Source organism: Coregonus lavaretus, assembly GCF_964263955.1.
Source record: "Coregonus lavaretus genome assembly, chromosome: 1".
Taxonomy (NCBI): domain Eukaryota; kingdom Metazoa; phylum Chordata; class Actinopteri; order Salmoniformes; family Salmonidae; genus Coregonus; species Coregonus lavaretus.
Window position 1 is genome coordinate 61,220,073 of NC_139988.1, and position 20,486 is coordinate 61,240,558.

The 20,486-nt window shown below is 45.8% G+C and overlaps 1 protein-coding gene across 2 annotated transcripts in view; it reads left to right on the plus strand.

Annotated features, from left to right (window-relative positions):
* Nucleotides 1–16,916, plus strand: part of LOC311132717 (kinesin light chain 1-like) — a 73,622-nt gene extending 56,706 nt beyond the window's left edge. The window contains exon 17 of one of the 2 annotated variants that reach the window (XR_014613530.1): nucleotides 4,158–6,088. Coding sequence is in view for 1 of the 2 variants with exons in the window: in XM_084165995.1 (XP_084022121.1) it covers nucleotides 16,543–16,575 (33 nt within the window). In the remaining variant the exon portion in view is untranslated. Of the gene's footprint in view, nucleotides 1–4,157; nucleotides 6,089–16,542 lie in introns of those variants that run through there. The other variant, XM_084165995.1, reaches the window with a different exon arrangement.
* The last annotated feature ends 3,570 nt before the right edge of the window (nucleotides 16,917–20,486 follow it).

Genomic DNA, 20,486 nt, shown 5'->3' on the forward strand with positions numbered 1-20,486 from the left:
CAACCCACACATGAATGGTCTCAGGATGCTTTACTGTTGGCATGACACAGGACTGATGGTAGCGCTCACCTTGTCTTCTCCGGACAAGATTTTTTCCGGATGCCCCAAACAATCGGAAAGGGGATCATCAGAGAAAATGACTTTACCCCAGTCCTCAGCAGTCCAATCCCTGTACCTTTTGCAGAATATCAGTCTGTCCCTGATGTTTTTCCTGGAGAGAAGTGGCTTCCCGCTGCCCTTCTTGACACCAGGCCATCCTCCAAAAGTCTTCGCCTCACTGTGCGTGCAGATGCACTCACACCTGCCTGCTGCCATTCCTGAGCAAGCTCTGCACTGGTGGTGCCCCGATCCCGCAGCTGAATCAACTTTAGGAGACGGTCCTGGCGCTGCTGGACTTTCTTGGGCGCCCTGAAGCCTTCTTCACAACAATTGAACCTCTCTCCTTTAAGTCCTTGATAATTCGATAAATGGTTGATTTAGGTGGAATCTTACTAGCAGCAATATCCTTGCCTGTGAAGCCCTTTTTGTGCAAAGCAATGATGACGGCACATGTTTCCTTGCAGGTAACCATGGTTAACAGAGGAAGAACAATGATTTCAAGCACCATCCTCCTTTTAAAGCTTCCAGTCTGTTATTCTAACTCAATCAGCATGACAGAGGGATCTCCAGCCTTGTCCTCGTCAACACTCTCACCTGTGTTAACGAGAGAATCACTGACATGATGTCAGCTGGTCCTTTTGTGGCAGGGCTGAAATGCAGTGGAAATGTTTTTTGGCGATTAAGTTCATTTTCATGGCAATTAATTGCAATTCATCTGATCACTCTTCATAACATTCTGGAGTATATGCAAATTGCCATCATAAAAACTGATGCAGCAGACTTTGTGAAAATTAATATTTGTGTCATTCTCAAAACTTTTGACCACAACTGTACAGAATCATACTTCAGACATCTGATGATAACAGTGTCCCGTCAAGCGGAATAGGCACCTTCTAAAGTAAACAATCCCAGAGCCCATCTCTTGTAATCTTATCATTTTGACCTGTTGCACTGACATATGTTCCTCACTGACTGTAACTGTGACATCAAATAGCCAAAATATGAAACCTGTTGTTTAACAAATCTGCCAGGTCCTTCAAAAAGTTGGTGCTGGCTTATCATCTCAATATTCGGTACTAAAAACATTTACTTGGATCTACCTCAATTTTGGACACAGTTCCACGTAATGGAAACAGATTATTGTTTTAGATGACATTACCTTCTTACTTAAATCACTGGTATATTCAAACTATCGAATTGAGAAATAATGATTGGAAATTGTCAAAAACGTATCTTATTCAATTATTCATACCTCTGCCCCACATTTTCCCACTGTGTCCCTTACAGCCTGTTTGAGTTCAGTGAGTACTGGTGGCCTATCTAGTTGTCCCCAGGAAGCTTATCTCTAACCCAAACACCAGATGGCAGCCTCTAATATAATGTCCCAAGGCTCAATCCCTCTGTTCGTCATGTGACCTTGTATTGAAACATTTACTTCTTCAAATTTCTAAGATATTGCATTATTAGAGTGCTATCTGAAAGCCACTAATATTACCATTCACTCTTTCCAGTAGAAAAAACATTTTCACTACTGCTAATACACACGGATCACTCTGTTCTGCTTTTACCCCTATTGTAAGGTTTAAAAACATATTGGAAGGCATTGTTTTCATTTTAGTCTACCCTAACAATGTTACTCTATATATTTATTACCAATTTCTGTTGGATATTCACTTTCTGCTTCACACTTATTAAATGTCTATTATTTAAAGATTAACATGTAATGCGCCAAATTTATAAAATACATCGGCCAGGGGACTCCCGAGTGGCGCAGTGGTCTAAGGCACTGCATCGCAGTGCTAGAGGCATCACTACAGACCTGGGTTTCGATCCCAGGCTGTGTCGCAGCCGGCCGTGACCAGGAGACCCCATGAGGCGGCGCACAATTGGCCCAGCGTCGTCCGGGTTAGGGGAGGGTTTTGCCGGCCGGGATGTCCTTGTCCCATCACGCTCTAGCGACTCCTTGTGGCGGGCCGGGTGCATGCACGCTGACTTCGGTCGCCAGTTGTACAGTGTTTCCTCCGACACATTGGTGCAGCTGGCTTCCGGGTTAAGCGAGCAGTGTCTCAAGAAGCAGTGCGGCTTGGCAGGGTCGTGTTTTGGAGGACGCATGGCTCTCGACCTTCGTCTCTCCCGAGTCTGTAGGGGAGTTGCAGCGATGGGACAAAACTAACTGCCAATTGGATATCACAAAATTAGGGAGAAAAAGAGGTAAAAAGTACAACAAATTAAAAATACATCGGCCAATTCAGAAGGGGAGAGAACTTTCTGGGATCAACATGTATTGTAACTGGGCTGGCACTGTCTATCAGTCCACTGTAGATGGAGTGCTCTGTCCATAATAAGTCTGGCACCTGAGACAGGATAGACTGGGAAACAGAGCCAGATTCCGACTCTGTCTACTTTCTACACCACCTACGTACGTCTATGTGTGGGTGTGCAAGCTGCTATTATTATTATTTTCCATTGTTACTTTATCAAATCTCTAGTAACTCATTATACTCTTCTTCACACATTCCTCCTTTACACTAGTGTTCTCTTCATACAGGGGTTTAAATATTTACACTAGTGTTCTGTTTAACAGCATTTTCGGGAATGGTACTCTCTCCTTTCATATCACATACAGAATCCCTATATAACTTAAACGGTTCCTCTATAGTCTCTATAGTCGCAACAGTCTCCATATTCTCTACAGTCTCCATATTCTCTACAGTCTCAAATAGTTTGAGTCTCCATAGTTTCAGGCTCCATAGTCTCTATAGTTTCTATAGACTCTATAGTCTTGCCACTTCTATTCTTAGGTATTCACATCCACACCACCAGCAACGATCACAGCGCAGCCAGCCTGAGAGGTACACCTGTCAGTGCTCACTACCTGTAGATCGACGGGCGGTGGTGGACAGAACCCCTAGATAACATTATAGATCGAAAGACTCAGCTCACACTGAACTGGTTGGGGTATTCATTCAGACATGCACCTCTTTCACACCGGAGCTAGTCCCCTGACAGCTCTCATTCACTCAGTACTTAATAGTAATAATATATCTTATCATCTACATTTCAATGAGCTTATTATCCACATTTCAATGAGCTTATTATCCACATTTCAATCTCTTATTATCCACATTTCAATCGTCCTTTCAACACTCACACAACTCTCACATCCACATTCACTTAGTACTATTCCCAAACACACTCAGTAATCTCCCTTTATTACTCCATGTGCATCTTCAACGATTCTCTTGTCGTTACTTCCTATGCACCATATGTATCTTCCTATACATATAAAATAACACCACATGCTCAAAAACACCTCGTGCTATTACCAGTGGCTGCAGACCACGTAGACACTTCTCATAAATTGCTACAGACAGCTGTCAGCGGGGCGTTCCCATGGTACCGTTACATGCCCTCGCTCTAGTCTTCTCTATAACACTAGCTCTAGCCTTCTTCTGAAGACTAGTGGTACCTTTTTATGTTTAGTTTTATTGGTTTTATTATTTATATTTTTATACAAATTCATTTAAATTCACTTACAGAAATTTAGTTGCCGTGTCCCTCAATTGTTTGCGGATTATGTGTCTCCTCCTTGGCTGCTCACAGTAAGGGTCTGGTCTGGGCGGGTCCTCGTCATCTTTTGGTCAGACGGGAATTTCCCTCACGCTTCATAAAATGCGCCACTGGTTTTCCTCGCAGACCCTCACTGGAAAGCTCCGCAGGCAGAATCAATCATTGCCAGATTGTTGTGGAAATTACCACCAGGGACACCTGCAGTCAATCTTAAATTAATCATTCTTTATTAACAGCAAGCTGGAGAGTTCACAGTCAAACTTAGATAAATAAAGTACCGGTCTGAAGTGAGCTCTGCTGGGGCAGTCCCATTTAATTATCTTATATACTGCTTACACAGACAAGCTACATAGGCATGGTTCATAGGGTTGGTTCCTGCATGTGTCTGGCACCGTCTCTTATCTTAACTTATAGAACATATTCTGGACGTTCTGCCAAAAGATCTGAGGAGGGGGTCATGACTGTCTTCCCCTCATATCTCTACCCAGCACCAACAGGAACCAATGATTGTATGAGACAAGATGTACAATTCAAGGCTGTCCCTCCAGACTATACATTTGTCCTCCACACTACCCAGCAGGAAACACACACATACTTCTTGTGAAACTTTTCCTGTATACACATAGTAAGATAACTATAGGTGTGTGTACACGGTTTAGTTACGTCTGGAATTGATGTTGCCATTGCTGTGCTTTTCTGTAATTACAGTACTTTATACATCCCTGTAAAATACTGCAGAATGTTGTTGTTTAATTGTGCTGAATCCTACCATTTGATTTAAACTTCCTGTGCCATCTATTCCTTGTTTTAACTTTGCAATTTGTTTTGCATTTTTACCATCCTGTAAAACAAAAACATTTTAATTTCCCTGCCAATTAGAGCACCATACATGTTTGTAGGAAACTAGACTGCTGTCATTTTGTCTTTCTTTTAGCTGGAATCACATAACCTTAACATGTACTAACCCTTTATGAATAGTTGCCTCTTGAGATTGCTAGGGAGACAAGGTGTTGGTAGAAAGCTTTGGATAATAGGACGATTAAAATGAAATACTTTAGTAGAGTACAGTGTGTTTAGTTGATTTTACAGCTAACTATCCACTTCACATGCTTATATTGACATTGGTATTTGGCATTTGCAACGCCAGGGTTGTGGGTTCGATCCCCATGGGGGACCAGTATGAAGAAAATGTATGCACTCACTACATTTTACATTTGAGATTTTAGTCATTTAGCAGACGCTCTTATCCAGAGCGACTTACAGTTAGTGAGTGCATACATTTTTTTTTCATACACTACTGTAAGTCGCTCTGGATAAGAGCATCTGCTAAATTACTCAAATGTACAATTTAGAGTGACTAGGAGTAAAGTCATAGGTGCATCCCAAATGGACCCTATTCCCTACATAGTGCACTACTTTTGACCAGGGCCCTCCTATGGGCCTTGGTCAAAAGTAGGGCACTAAATAGGGAACAGGGTGCCATTTGGGAAGTAGCCATAGATAAAGGGGGTGATGTTAAGCGCACTTCTGCCACCCCCTTGTGCCATGGGTGTCCTGCTGAAATATAAGATGCTGGAAAGGTAATTGAGTTCACATGATCGCTACACCCAGAATGAGGTCAATGAACTTACTGTCTGAAGTTATGATTGCCACCAGCAGGCACTCTCTCTCTTAATATTCTGGTTTAAAGTGGAGTTACTTTGTATGATACATTTCTTAAATGTATATATGGTGATTTTTTGGAACGATAATTTTGCACAACTCTTGGACAGGTCTTCTATCTTTGATCAACTGTAATGTAAAGAAAGTCAACATTGAACATAATTGGCATGTTATGTGAATGTAAAGGACTTGCAGTCCAAAATGGGGAGATACTATCTGAACATGTCCAATAGGAAGCACTCTTTTTTGTTTGACGTTGTGCAAAGTTTTGAAACGTTTTGCTACAGTGTGCCCTAATGAATACGACCTTGTCCTAAGCTTGATGTTTTTTATGTCCTTTTAAAACTGGTACATATTGGGGATCTGCATAGTGGTTTGACAGATATCTGTCCGCACTTTTCATAATCAGGGTTGGTAAGATGTAAAGTGATAAGGCTTCTATCTACTCTTCTTATTTAAATGATTCATCTTTTGTTCTTAAAAGCCATTTAGGTCCAGCTAAACAATAGGCTGCAATACATCTGCTCTCATAAGATTCAGTCTGTCTTGTATCTATGTCATCTGTACATCTTTTCCATTGTCAGCTCTGCTTTTCTGTCTACCAATAAATAAATAAAATCCTGTGCCCATTTAGCAGACTCTACTGATAGCTACTTTATTGAGGAAAAATGTAGTTTCTATGCCTGTGATATGTGGTTGTCCCACCTAGCGATCTTAAGATGAATGCACTAACTGTAAGTCGCTCTGGATAAGTGTCTGCTAAATGACAAAAATGTTAATGTAAGAACAATATTTTGGTGAACATATTTTTTCTTTTTTTGTTATTATAAGGTTGGTACCAACGTGAAAATTGTTGTGGAAATCTGTTGCAGCTCTAGTTTACTACAAAAGCCACAATACAATGCTCTCTCCATTGGCTGGCTAGCTAGCAAATGTAGCTACACACAATAATACCAACGTCAAAGTGGATAGTTAGCTGTAAAATCACCTAAACACACTGCACTATCAATTTAGGAGTCTACAATCTCACCATGTTCAACCTGCAGATCGATGTGCCTCGCAGAGTGGAGTCTGACATTCACAACGGCACCATGCAATGCACCCTGGACTAAAGAGGCAGACAGAAAGGAAAAATGTGGTGGACCCTCTATTAAATAAAACATTTCTCATGGTAGAAATATCGCAAAAATATGATCAATGGCTCATTCGAGAGAAGACAGCCTCCTGCGTTATGATATCAGCCAGTATTAAAATTGGACATGTATGTTAGACGTTTTCGCGATCTAAAAGTCGTATTCCTATTAACTTCCAGTGTTGTGAGAGCGGCTTTATCGCAATGGTACATCATACCGGACGAATTTCTGCCTGGCTGGTGGTCGAAAGATATCGGAGGATGACGGGCTCATTGTAATGGCTGGAATATAAATAATGGACGTTTGATTTGTTCGATAACGTTCCATTTATTCCATTCCACCAATTACAATGAGCCCATGCTCCTATATCTTCGTCCCACCAACCACCTCTGCTTCCCACTAACACTGGAAGAAGACCTTTTAATATTCTTATTAATAGCTCAGATACACATAAAGAATGTAATTGACCCCGGGAATCAATACAAGATTGCTCAGAGATGCACAAAAACAATATAACATTCAAAATGGGTGAATCTTTCCTTTAAGTACAGTGTAAGTACAGTGTAACAATAAGTAATTACAATGTTACACTGTACTTATAAAATAATTACACAGTAACAAGGGGACACTGTAAAATAAAGTGTAACTGAATTTAAATACACACATTTCACTCTGTGACCCTGCTAATATAAGAGAACAAGGTGCCATCCAACCTGAACTGGATAACTGGTGACCTACACACCTTCGTGGCATATCACATTGCCAACCTATGTAGCTACACCCAAAGACCACATACCATGCAAATATCCTATAAATATCAACAACAACAAAAAATATTTGTATGCTAAAAAGAAATAGCAGTAATTTATCAAGTTGTATACAAGGTTTACTGGTAGTTACAGAATTGTGAAGAGGCTGAAATGTGTATGAAAAGGTTAATCACGGTGTCTTCCGACATTTGATCGTTCGTTGATAGCTGTAGCCTCCTCACATATTACATTGATGCGGTGTGGATGTAAAGTTTTCTCTGCTCTACAAAACATAACAGAAGGATAAGTTTGTAGTTCAGTACAAGCATTTGAGCATCCAAAGAAGTAAAAAAAGTAAATTTGTAATACACACGTTTTCTAAACCTTGTAGAATGTGCCTATTTTCTCTCCATCTCACTATTAAATACAGACACAAAGGTAGTGTATAGTTCAAGCTCTGATGTTCCTGCAGGTACAGTGCCTGTTACTATCACATTGTCCATTGTAGTAACTGCCCAGCCTGCCTTCCTCACACCCCCCTCCACAATGCTTTAACTGTCTGTGTATAAGATAAACCTAGGGTTTTCCAATAGATAACATTTAATAAGCCCATCAGTGAGCTGATCCAACTCACAACAGTCGTGTTCAAGTAATGTGGTATCTGGAGGAAGCATCAGAGTAGCTGGATTAGATGGTGTGCCACGTTGTATGATGATGTTAGGAGCCTCCAACACAGTTGACCACTTGTTCCAACGAGCAGCTGTGACCTGTGCAGCTCAATTCATTGTCAAAAGAGTATGAACAGCATGTGGACACTTGATGGTAAGATGTTGGTCGAGAACAAGCGATGCCACCATCGACAAAGCGACGTAAGTAGCCTGCATAACAAAGACTAACAACTGTAACCCATCATAAGGATGTAGATTGTAGAATTTGTTATATCGCGTTAAATGGTCACACGTCTTCATACCCACGTCTCGTGGATCCTTCAAAGTCTTTGACCATTCATCCAACTGTTTTGGAGATGCTGATTTATGTGTGATTACTGTCACCGGAGGTTTGTCTTTACTCCCTTTAACAGCCTGTGTTCTGGTTGGCCTAAGACATTGTTCGTCACCGCTGTCAGAATCTGTTGACTCAAAGCCAGGCAGTGCTGACCAGATGCTTGAAACCCGATCTGCCTTTCACAACTCAGTGTGAGGGTAGATTGAGGGAACAAAGAGCCCACAGGTGTGGGCCAGGTCTGCCTTTTCCACCCTTGCATTCTGTAATTATTGAATTTCATCTTTTATGTTTTTATTTGTTCACCAAGAGCCCTCAAACTCTCTTAATCTCTCTGCAATGTCCTATCATGAGTATCACGAAGGAATTTATCATCTCGTTTTCTGACTTCGGCTAATACAGTTAAAGACCATCGTGTCTTTGTCAATGTCACGGATTCAGCCGAGGCTGCTCCTCCTCCTTGCTCGGGCAGGCTTCGGCGTTCGTCGTCCCCGGAGTACTAGCTACTGCCGATCGATGTTTCGGTGTTTGTCTTGTTTGGTCTTTATTGTTTACACCTGTTTCCCATTATGTTGTATTGTATTCCCTATATTACCCCCTTTCTCTCATTGGTTATTGTGTGTGATTGTTCTTTGTCATTCCGGCAGTTGCTTTGGTGTACGGGTTATTGTGTTTTCCTCCCTGTTTGGAGGTTTGTTGTTTCAGTAACTCTGTGTCCTGCGTTTGACTTCGCTGACCGCATACACGTCGCGTGACAGAATCACACACCTAGACATGGAGTCAGCAGGAGCGGCGGTGCCAGCTGGATCAATGGAGGCGCGCAGCACAACAAGCGGCCATGATCCAGGCTCTCGGCACCGCCATGGAACGGGTGGTGAACACCATGGAGCGATGGGAAAGAGGAGGTTTGCCCACACCTCCTCCGACGATACCACCACCATCAGCTATACCCATCGCTTCACCTCCGGGGTCCAGTGGGATTCGGCTCTCGCTCCCGAGGGCTTATGATGGCACAGCGGCCGGGTGTCAGGGTTTCCTGCTCCAAGTGGAACTCTACCTGGCAACAATCCACCCGGTGCCCTCGGGATACGAGAGCGTGTCCGCCCTCATCTCCTGTCTGTCCAGCAAGGCGCTGGAGTGGGCCAACGCCGAGTGGGGGGGAATAGACGCCGCTACAGTCAACTATGCGGAGTTCACCCGCCACTTCAGGGCGGTGTTCGATCATCCCCCAGAGGGGAAGGCGGCGGGTGAGCGTCTGTTCCACCTCAGACAGGGGAAGAGGAGCGTGCAGGAGTTCGCACTGGACTTCCGGACTCAGGCTGCCAACGCGGGATGGAATGAGAGGGCCCTCATCGACCACTACAGGTGTAGCCTGAGGGAGGACGTGCGTCGGGAATTGTCCTGCAGGGACACCAACCTAAGCTTCGATCAGCTGGTGGACATGTCGATTCGCCTAGATACCCTGTTGGCTACCCCGCGGACGTCCGGAGTCGGGGCCGTCCATTCCATCCCCCAGCACTTCCGAGCCGAGCCCTATGGAGCTCGGGGGTGCTGGTGCTAGGGAGACCAGGAGAGAGACCAGGAGAGAGGCCGTCCCCTGCACCAACTGTGGCCGCAGAGGACACACTGCGGGTCGGTGCTGGGGAGGGTCTCCTAGGAATCGAGGCAGTAGGCAGCGCACTGATGAGTCATTCCAGGTGAGTAAGCACCCAACTCACCCAGAGCTCTCTGTTGCACTTATGTGTATTAAAGTTGTGTTTCCCGAGGTTTCTCCTCACTCCCAGCATAAGGCGCTAGTAGATTCAGGCGCAGCTGGGAATTTTATCGATCGCCGGTTCACGTATAAGTTAGGGATTCCTATTGTACCAGTTGATGTGCCCTTCCCCATCCATGCCCTAGATAGCCGCCCTTTGAGGTCGGGATTGATTAGGGAGTGCCGGTGCCGGGTGTAGCACGAAGCTAGCTAGCTAACTCACCTCCTGGATTAGCTGGCGAGTAGCTATTAGCAACGGTAGCAACTAAAAACAATATCCTTTTAGCCAGCTACATTCGTTCGCAGCGACGCCGTTTTTCAAACAAAGTCAACACAGCAGCCATTGCTAGCTAGCCAACACTACCAGCTGGCTGTACTGTAGTAGCTAAATACAATATCTTTGTGCTAGCTACCCAACGTTTAATCATTGCTGCGTTATGAAAGGTAAGCTTGGCTTCTTATATGGTGTTGAGTAAAGCTTAAACCATGTATTTAGATTGTAGGTAGGTATTGTAGTTTGGTATTATAGGTAGCTTACTCAGGTAGTTATTGTAGGTTATTGTAGGTAATTATTGTAGGTAAGTATTGTATTCGGCGGACCCCGGCGAAGCACGAGGCTAGCTTACCCACTACTTGGACCAACAAAGCTAGCTAGCTAGCTAGCGGGTAGCTACTGGTAACTTTTAGCAACTGTGGTTAGTTGTTTCCAATGTTATTTCATGCTTAAGAGTACCTGTGATTGAGCCAGCTAGCTGCCACCATTCAGCTGTTTTTCTAACCTCATTATCCGAGGCATTAACGTTAGGTGGTTGGTAGCTGCTGTACTTAATTACAGCTACTGATAACAGTCTGCTGTAGTTTACAACAATTCTAATTTCTAAAGTGGAAGTTGGGAGAGTTTTATTCGGGTGGTTCAGTGAAACAATTATAGTTTCTGAGGTGGAAGTTGGGAGAGTTATATATTTTTTTTTGGTGAGGGAGGCCTGCTCTCTCCTTTCCCAGATGTTTAGTTCATTTCATTCCGATCTCCTCTGCATTATTGTAGCCATCTGCTGCAGCCTGTCAACTATGCCTCTGCCTATCCCTGTTCTCTCCTCTCCGCACAGGCTACACAAACGCCTCACACCGCGTGGCTGCTGCCTCTCTAACCTGGTGGTCCCTGCACGCACCACACTCCTGGAGTTCCAGGTCTCAGGCAGCCTCTGGAACTGCCGTTCTGCTGCCAACAAGGCTGACTTCATCCCAGCCTATGCTACCCTCCAGTCCCTCGACTTCCTGGCGCTGACGGAAACATGGATTACCACTGAAAACACTGCTACTCCTACTGCTCTCTCCTCGTCTGACCATGTGTTCTCGCATACCCCGAGAGCATCTGGTCAGAGGGGTGGTGGCACAGGAATCCTCATCTCTCCCAAGTGGTCATTCTCAATTTTTCCCCTAACCCATCTGTCTATCTCCTCATTTGAATTCCACGCTGTCACAGTCACTAGCCCATTAAAGCTTAATATCCTTGTCATCTATCGCCCTCCAGGTTCCCTTGGAGAGTTCATCAATGAGCTTGACGCCTTGATAAGTTCCTTTCCTGAAGATGGCTCACCCTTCACAGTTTTGGGGGATTTCAACCTCCCTACGTCTACATTTGACTCATTTCTCTCTGCCTCCTTCTTTCCACTCCTCTCCTCTTTTGACCTCACCCTCTCACCATCCCCACCTACTCACAAGGCAGGCAATACGCTTGACTTCATCTTTACTAGATGTTGCTCTTCTACTAATCTCACTGCAACTCCCCTCCATGTCTCCGACCACTACTTTGTATCCTTTTCTCTCTCGCTCTCCTCCAACACTACTCACTCTGCCCCTACACAGATGGTAACGCGCCGCCGCAACCTTCGCTCTCTCTCTCCCACTACTCTCTCCTCTTCCATCCTATCATCTCTTCCCTCTGCTCAATCCTTCTCCCTCCAATCTCCTGATTCTGCCTCCTCAACCCTCCTCTCTCCCTTTCTGCATCCTTTGACTCCCTGTGTCCCCTATCCTCCCGGCCGGCTCGGTCCTCCCCTCCAGCTCCGTGGCTTGATGACTCATTGCGAGCTCACAGAACAGAGCTCCGGGCAGCTGAGCGGAAATGGAAGAAAACTAAACTCCCTGCCGACCTGGCATCTTTTCACTCCCTCCTCTCTACATTTTCTTCATCTGTTTCTGCTGCTAAGGCCACTTTCTACCACTCTAAATTCCAAGCATCTGCCTCTAGCCCTAGGAAGCTCTTTGCCACATTCTCCTCACTGCTGAATCCCCCCCCCCCCCTCTCTCTCCAGATAAAATCTTGCGACTAGTGACTGCAGGCTGCCCAACAACCTGCCCGCTTGACCCCATCCCCTCCTCTCTTCTCCAGACCATCTCCGGTGACCTTCTCCCCTACCTCACCTCGCTGATCAACTCATCCTTGACCGCTGGCCATGTCCCTTCCGTCTTCAAGAGAGCGAGAGTTGCACCCCTTCTCAAAAAACCAACACTCGATCCCACTGATGTCAACAACTACAGACAAGTATCCCTTCTTTCTTTTCTTTCCAAAACTATTGAGCGTGCCGTCTTTAGCCAACTCTCTTGCTATCTCTCTCAGAATGACCTTCTTGATCCAAACCAGTCAGGTTTCAGGACTGGTCATTCAACTGAGACTGCTCTTCTCTGTGTCACGGAGGCTCTCCGCACTGCTAAAGCTAACTCTCTCTCCTCTGCTCTTGTCCTTCTAGACCTGTCTGCTGCCTTTGATACTGTGAACCATCAGATCCTCCTCTCCACCCTCTCCGAGCTGGGCATCTCCGGCGCGGCTCACTCCTGGATTGCATCCTACCTGACCGGTCGCTCCTACCAAGTGGCGTGGCGAGAAGCTGTCTCCGCACCACGTGCTCTCACCACTGGTGTCCCCCAGGGCTCAGTTCTAGGCCCTCTCCTTTTCTCCCTATACACCAAGTCACTTGGCTCTGTCATATCCTCACATGGCCTCTCCTATCATTGCTACGCTGACGATACACAACTAATCTTCTCCTTTCCCCCTTCTGATAACCAGGTGGCGAATCGCATCTCTGCATGTCTGGCCGCCATATGACGGATCACCACCTCAAGCTGAACCCTGGCAAGACGGAGCTGCTCTTCCTCCCGGGGAAGGACTGCCCGTTCCATGATCTCGCCATCACGGTTGACAACTCCGTTGTGTCCTCCTCCCAGAGTGCGAAGAGCCTTGGCGTGACCCTGGACAACACCCTGTCGTTCTCCGCTAACATCAAGGCGGTGACCCGATCCTGCAGGTTCATGCTCTACAACATTCGGAGAGTACGACCCTGCCTTACACAGGAAGCGACACAGGTCCTAATCCAGGCACTTGTCATCTCCCGTCTGGATTACTGCAACTCGCTGTTGGCTGGGCTCCCTGCCTGTGCCATTAAACCCCTACAACTCATCCAGAATGCCGCAGCCCGTCTGGTGTTCAACCTTCCCAAGTTCTCTCACGTCACCCCCCTCCTCCGCACACTCCACTGGCTTCCAGTTGAAGCTCGCATCCGTTACAAGACCATGGTGCTTGCCTATGGAGCAGTGAGGGGAACGGCACCTCCGTACCTTCAGGCTCTGATCAGTCCCTACACCCAAACGAGGGCATTGCGTTCATCCACCTCTGGCCTGCTGGCTCCCCTTCCTCTGCGGAAGCATAGTTCCCGCTCAGCCCAGTCAAAACTGTTCGCTGCTCTGGCACCCCAATGGTGGAACAAGCTCCCTCACGACGCCAGGACAGCGGAGTCACTCACCACCTTCCGGAGACATTTGAAACCCCACCTCTTTAAGGAACACCTGGGATAGGATAAAGTAATCCTTCTACCCCCCCCCCAAAAAAAAAAATAATAATAATAATAAAATAAAATAAATAAATAAATAATAATAATAATTGTAAAGTGGTTATCCCACTGGCTATAGGGTGAATGCACCAATTTGTAAGTCGCTCTGGATAAGAGCGTCTGCTAAATGACGTAAATGTGCCCTTGAGCAAGGCACTTAACCCTAATTGCTCCTGTAAGTCGCTCTGGATAAGAGCGTCTGCTAAATGACTAAAATGTAAATGAAAAATGTAATGAAGACGCAGGAGGGCCATGAGGAGATTATACGGTTATATTTGATTGATTCTCCTGCGTTTCCCGTGGTGTTGGGGCTTCCCTGGTTAACATCTCATGACCCCAACATTTCATGGCAACAGAGTGCTCTCAAGGGATGGTCTGATCAGTGTGTCGGGCGGTGTGTAGGTGTTTCCGTAGGGGCAACGACAGTGGAAAGCCCGAACCAAGTTCCCACCATGCACATACCTCCTGAGTATGCCGATTTGGCACTCGCCTTCTGTAAAAAGAAGGCGACTCAATTACCACCTCATCGACAGGGGGATTGTGCGATACACCTCCAGGTAGGCGCTGCGCTTCCTCGTAGTCATGTGTATCCTCTGTCTCAGGAGGAGACGGCGGCTATGGAGACATACGTCACCGAATCTCTGAGACAGGGATACATACGATCGTCCACTTCCCCTGCGTCCTCGAGTTTCTTTTTTGTGAAGAAGAAGGATGGGGGTTTACGCCCGTGTATTGATTACCGTGGTCTCAATCAGATTACAATCAAATACAGCTATCCTCTCCCTCTGATTGCTAGTATGACGGAGTCATTACACAGGGCGCGATTCTTCACAAAATTGGATCTCAGGAGCGCGTACAACCTGGTGCGCATTAGGGAGGGAGATGAGTGGAAGACAGCATTCAGTACCACCTCGGGTCACTATGAGTAACTCGTCATGCCATACAGTTTAATGAATGCTCCTTCAGTCGTCTTCCAATCGTTTGTGGACGAGATTTTCCGGAATTTGCATGGACAGGGTGTAGTGGTGTATATTGATGACATTCTAATATACTCCGCTACACGAGCCGAGCATGTGTCCCTGGTGCGTCGGGTGCTTGGTAGACTGTTGGAGCATGACCTGTATGCGAAGGCGGAGAAATGTCTGTTCTTCCAGGAGTTCATCTCCTTCCTGGGACATCGGTTGTCCGCATCAGGGGTGGAGATGGAGATTGACCGCGTTTCAGCCGTGCGTAATTGGCAGACTCCCACCACGGTGAAGGAGGTGCAGCGGTTCTTGGGTTTTGCCAATTACTACCGGAGGTTTAACTGGGCTTTGGACAGGTAGCAGCTCCCATCACCTCCCTGCTAAAGGGGGGCCCGGTGCGTCTGCAGTGGTCGGCTGAGGCGGACAGGGCGTTTAGACATCTGAAGGACCTGTTCACCTCGGCTCCGGTGCTGGCACATCCGGATCCCTCTTTGGCGTTCCAAGTTGAGGTGGATGCGTCCGAGGCGGGGATCGGTGCTATACTGTCTCAGCGCTCGGGTACGCCACCAAAACTCAGCCCCTGTGCTTTCTATTTTAAGAAGCTCAGTCCGGCGGAGCGCAATTATGACTTGGGGGACAGGGAGCTGCTAGCGGTTGTTCAAGCCCTGAAGGTGTGGAGGCATTGGCTTGAGGGGGCTAAACACCCTTTTCTCATTCTGACTGACCATCGTAACCTGGAGTACATCCGGGCAGCGAGGAGACTGAACCCTCGTCAGGCTAGGTGGGCCATGTTTCTTACCCGATTTGTAGTTAAGCTTACCTATAGACCAGGGTCACAGAACGCTAAGGCAGACGCCCTGTCCCGACGATATGACACAGAGGAGAGGTCCATTGAGCCCACTCCCATACTTCCGGAGTCTTGTCTGGTGGCACCGGTGGTGTGGGAGGTCGATGCGGACATCGAGCGGACGTTACGTGCCGACCCTACTCCCCCACAGTGTCCAGAGGGACGGAAGTACTTGCCGCTCGAGGTTCGTGATCGACTGATACATTGGGCTCACACGTCATCCTCCTCTGGTCATCCTGGTATTGGTCGGACAGTGCACTGCCTTAGTGGGAAGTACTGGTGGCCCACTTTAGCTAGGGACGTGAGGGTTTACGTTTCCTCCTGCTCGGTGTGCGCCCAGTGTAAGGCGCCTAGACACCTGCCCAGAGGGAAGTTACAACCCCTACCCGTTCCACAACGGCCGTGGTCTCACCTATCGGTGGATTTTGTCACGGACCTTCCCCCCTCCCAGGGGAACACTACGATCTTGGTCGTTGTGGATCGGTTTTCTAAGGCCTGCCGTCTCATTCCTATGCCAGGTCTCCCTACAGCCCTACAAACTGCCGACGCCCTGTTTACTCACGTCTTCCGGCACTACGGGGTGCCTGAGGATATAGTGTCTGATTGGGGTCCCCAGTTCACCTCTAGAATCTAGAATCTATCAGGCGGCAAAAGGCAAGCACCGATCGCCACCGCAGTGAGGCTCCGGTGTATGCACCGGGAGATCGGGTCTGGCTCTCGACCCGAAACCTGCCCCTTCGCCTGCCCTGCCGGAAGCTGGGTCGGCGGTTTGTGGGGCCATTTAAAGTCCTGAGGAGATTGAACGAGGTATGTTATAGGTTATAACTGCCCATTAATTACCGCATTAACCCCTCGTTCCATGTGTCTCTCCTCAGGCCGGTGGTAGCTGGTCCACTCCAGGAGAATGAGGTACGAGAGGCTCCTCCACCCCCACTAGACATCGAGGGGGCTCCGGCGTACTCAGTTCGGTCCATCTTGGATTCGAGGCGTGTTTCAGGCTCAATGTACACCTCCCATAAAGCACAAGAAACAAACAGGCACCAATCACAACCAACCAGACTAACCCAGAACATGCCACCTTGTATCTCAGGGGTTTGTACTTCAGGAAGACCACAGGGTGGACCACTGCCAGGTAGCGTTCAAAACATATACAGTTATGAAACAGGAATCATAACTTCAGTTGTAGGGGCGTGAAAGCTGAGAAAGATGAGGATGGCAGAAGAGCATCTCAGACACGGTCGGGTTGAGAGCGAAGAACTCTGAGGCCATCTTCCCTCCCGTTCCAGTCACGATCAGCCACAGGCCGTAGACATTGGTGGGAAGAAACAGGATGAGGTTGATTGCTTGGGCAGCAATCGTCATGGATACAGTGTGTGCCTCATAGTCAGAGATGACAGAGGAGTGGTAGGAAGAGTTCATATCTTCACTGGACTTAGTTTGGACAACTGAGCTTTAATGGCCTCGTATTCGCAAGACTGGATAACCATGTACAGTGAGATTTTAATATTAAAGAATGTATGTAATTACAGTATTAAGAAAAATTATTATATTGTAAATACATGTTAAGAAATCCATGAAATGAATTGATTGTGAAAAAATTATTTCATACCTGGATTTATATACTGTAGTGTTCCTCTGTGTTGTTGTGTCCAACTTAATCCTTGATCCAAATCACTGCCTGCCTTGCCTGCACTGCACACCTGTGTGTTTGATAGCTTAAATGGACAACATAAACAAATATAACTCAGCAGCAATCAGAGAGGAGTATCTGATATGCAAAAACATAGGATGGTAATGACTGGACCCACACCCTTTCTTCAATATGACCAGAGGACATTCCCTGGCTCTTGTGAATTTTCATGAATATATGACAGTGGATTTGGAAATAAAACTTTTTTCATTCCTGACTGCAAGAGTCAAATACATTCACAATCAAGAAGAAACACATTGGTTCAGCAAAATAAATCAAGATGGCAGACTGAACACAGCAGTGCAGATCACCTCAAGATAAAAACGTAATATTCAATATCTGTAAATTTGACTAAATATTAGCACTTCACATACTGGTGGGTAATAACCTTCAATCTGGATAACAACACAAAACAAATCATAAGGCTAGAGAAATGTATCAACAAATATTACGAAAACAAGCAACACCCAAATGGAGAGTAAACAAAGAGAACCAGTCTCCAAAAGAAAACGCGACTCCTCGACGGACACAGACGACTTAAGCTTTTCACCACTGGGAATGGTAAGGGTGGAAACCGATCTGTTAAAATCGATAAATGACAAACTGGGCATACTTGAATTAGTCAATAAAGATATAAAGGAGTTGAAGGCGAGCCTCGAGATGAGTGACGAAAAAGCTGTGACAATAGAGAAAGAAATAAACAAGCTGAAAGGGACAGTCAATAAGATTGAAATGGACGTTAATTAACTTAAAAAGGAGAACATCTTTCTGAGAGAAGCCTTACTTGACATACAGACTAGATCTATGAGAGAAAATCTGGTACTTACTGGTATCCAAGAGAAAGAAGGAGAAGTTCCTGAGGGTGTAGTGAGGGAGTTCCTCTTTAAGGGCTTCAGATCCCACGCGAAGCTGTCGACAAAATCCAACTCGAACGTGTACACCGTTTGGGACAGAGAGGACAGAGATATGAGTGCCCAATCGTTGCCAAATGTGCTTTCTTTAAAGATAAAATAATGGTTAAAAGCCTGGGTAAAAGACTTGCTGGCACTAAATTAGGCATAAATTATCAGTTCCTGAAGGAAATCGCAGAACGGCGCAAAATTCTGTACCCAATCTTCAAGGAGAATAGATTAAAAAGGAAACGTGTAGCTCTCGTAGTCGATAAACTGTGTATTGATAACCAAATGTTCTGAGACACAGACTACTCAATGGCTATTCTAAATATTACAAAGTTCCCAAAGAGGAGTCGAATAATGGGACACCCAATACTAGCCATGGTAGGGATTGTAATATTTTATTATATAGAAAAGCAATAAAATACAACAATTGTTAAAGAAATAACTACACTACACCATTCTAGATAGGGAATGTTGGAAAATAATTAGTATTAGACTTTCCATTTATAGAATTTCATGAATTGATAAGACAGCATTAGAAGAAAGGATAATTAGCTAAATAATACATCTTCAAATATAAGGTACTGGAACACAAAAGTACTCAACATAGTAGAGATAAAAACACAGCAAACAGAGGACACAGAAGGCACAGTATGTGGGTATGTGCGGATGTATTGTGATGGAAGGTGGGGTGTGTGTTTTTGTGTTTGGAAAAGTGTGGAGTTAAGTGAGTGAAAAAGGATAATGGTTGCAAATCCCAGAGCCCATGAGTGTTTGTGAGCAGGGGTTGTGAGAGAGCTTTCAATTTTGTGCAGATATGGGATATACATTTTAAAATAAATTATAAATATAGTTTGTTTATTTATTGTGCTATCATGATGGAATGGTCCCCAACCCTATACACCCACCTGAGCGACCCATACAGTAAGGAAAAGTCCTTATCTGTTTTGTGGGCCAACTGTAAGTAGCCTATACGCAGACAAATCAGAAAGATTAATGCGGTCAGAGACCTACTAAAGAAGCACTGCCCCCTCAAGATTCTGAGCCTGCCTGGCAGGGTTGGTCCTACAAAGCCAAATCCCCCTGATGGGAGAGCATAATATACAAGGAAATTCTCAAAGCTGCAAATGAGAACCTTGACGACTTTGTACCTAGCCAGTGGGGATTCCGGTGGGGTGCCCCCACCCAGGTAGTGGCAGTGTGTGTGTATTTCAGGGGAAGGGTGTGTATTTGATCTCCATCATCTAGGATTTGACAATGGTTAATGAAATCTCCCCATTTTTGCCAGTTTTTGCTAAATTTTGCATGCCTTCTCAAACAGCTGTATATACATTCGTAAATCATGTCCTTTCTTGAGTTGGGCTCTGGGATGGAACAACTGTTGAGCATCTGAGTTTATGGTTGTTTGTGGGGGAAAGGGGTTGAATGTGTATGTTTCCCACAACTGTTGCTAGGGAGTAAAGATGTTAGGGATAATGTAGGATGAATCACAATAATTGATTGCTAAAATAATAATTGCTTGCCAAAAATGTAACTTTTGTAATGACAATTCTGGTTAGATCAAATCATACAAAATAATCTGGGTAGCAATGATTAGCTGTTCAGGAGTCTTATGGCTTGGGGGTAGAAGCTGTTAAGAATCCTTTTGGACCTAGACCTGGCGCTCCGGTACCGCTTGCCATGCGGAGGCAGAGAGAACAGCTTATGACTAGGGTGGCTGGAGTCTTTGACAATTTTTAGGGTCTTCTTCTGACATCGCCTGGTATAGAGGTCCTGGATGGCAGGAAGTTTGGCCCCAGTGATGTACTAGGCCGTACGCACTACCCTCTGTAGTGCCTTGCGGTTGGAGGCAGAGCAGTTGCCATACCAGGCAGTGATGCAACCAGTCAGGATGCTCTCGATGGTGCAGCTGTATAACTTTTTGAGGATCTGAGGACCCATGCCAAATCTTTTCAGTCTCCTGAGGGGGAATAGGCTTTGTCGTGCCCTCTTCACGACTGTCTTGGTGTGTTTGGACCATGATAGTTTGTTGGTGATGTGGACACCAAGGAACTTGAAGCTCTCAACCTGTTCCACTACAGCCCCATCGATGAGAATGGGGGCGTGCTCAGTCCTCTTTTTTTTTTCCTGTAGTCCACAATCATCTCCTTTTCTTGATCACGTTGAGGGAGCGGTTGTTATCCTGGCACCACACGGCCAGGTCTCTGACCTGCTCCCTATAGGCTGTCTCATC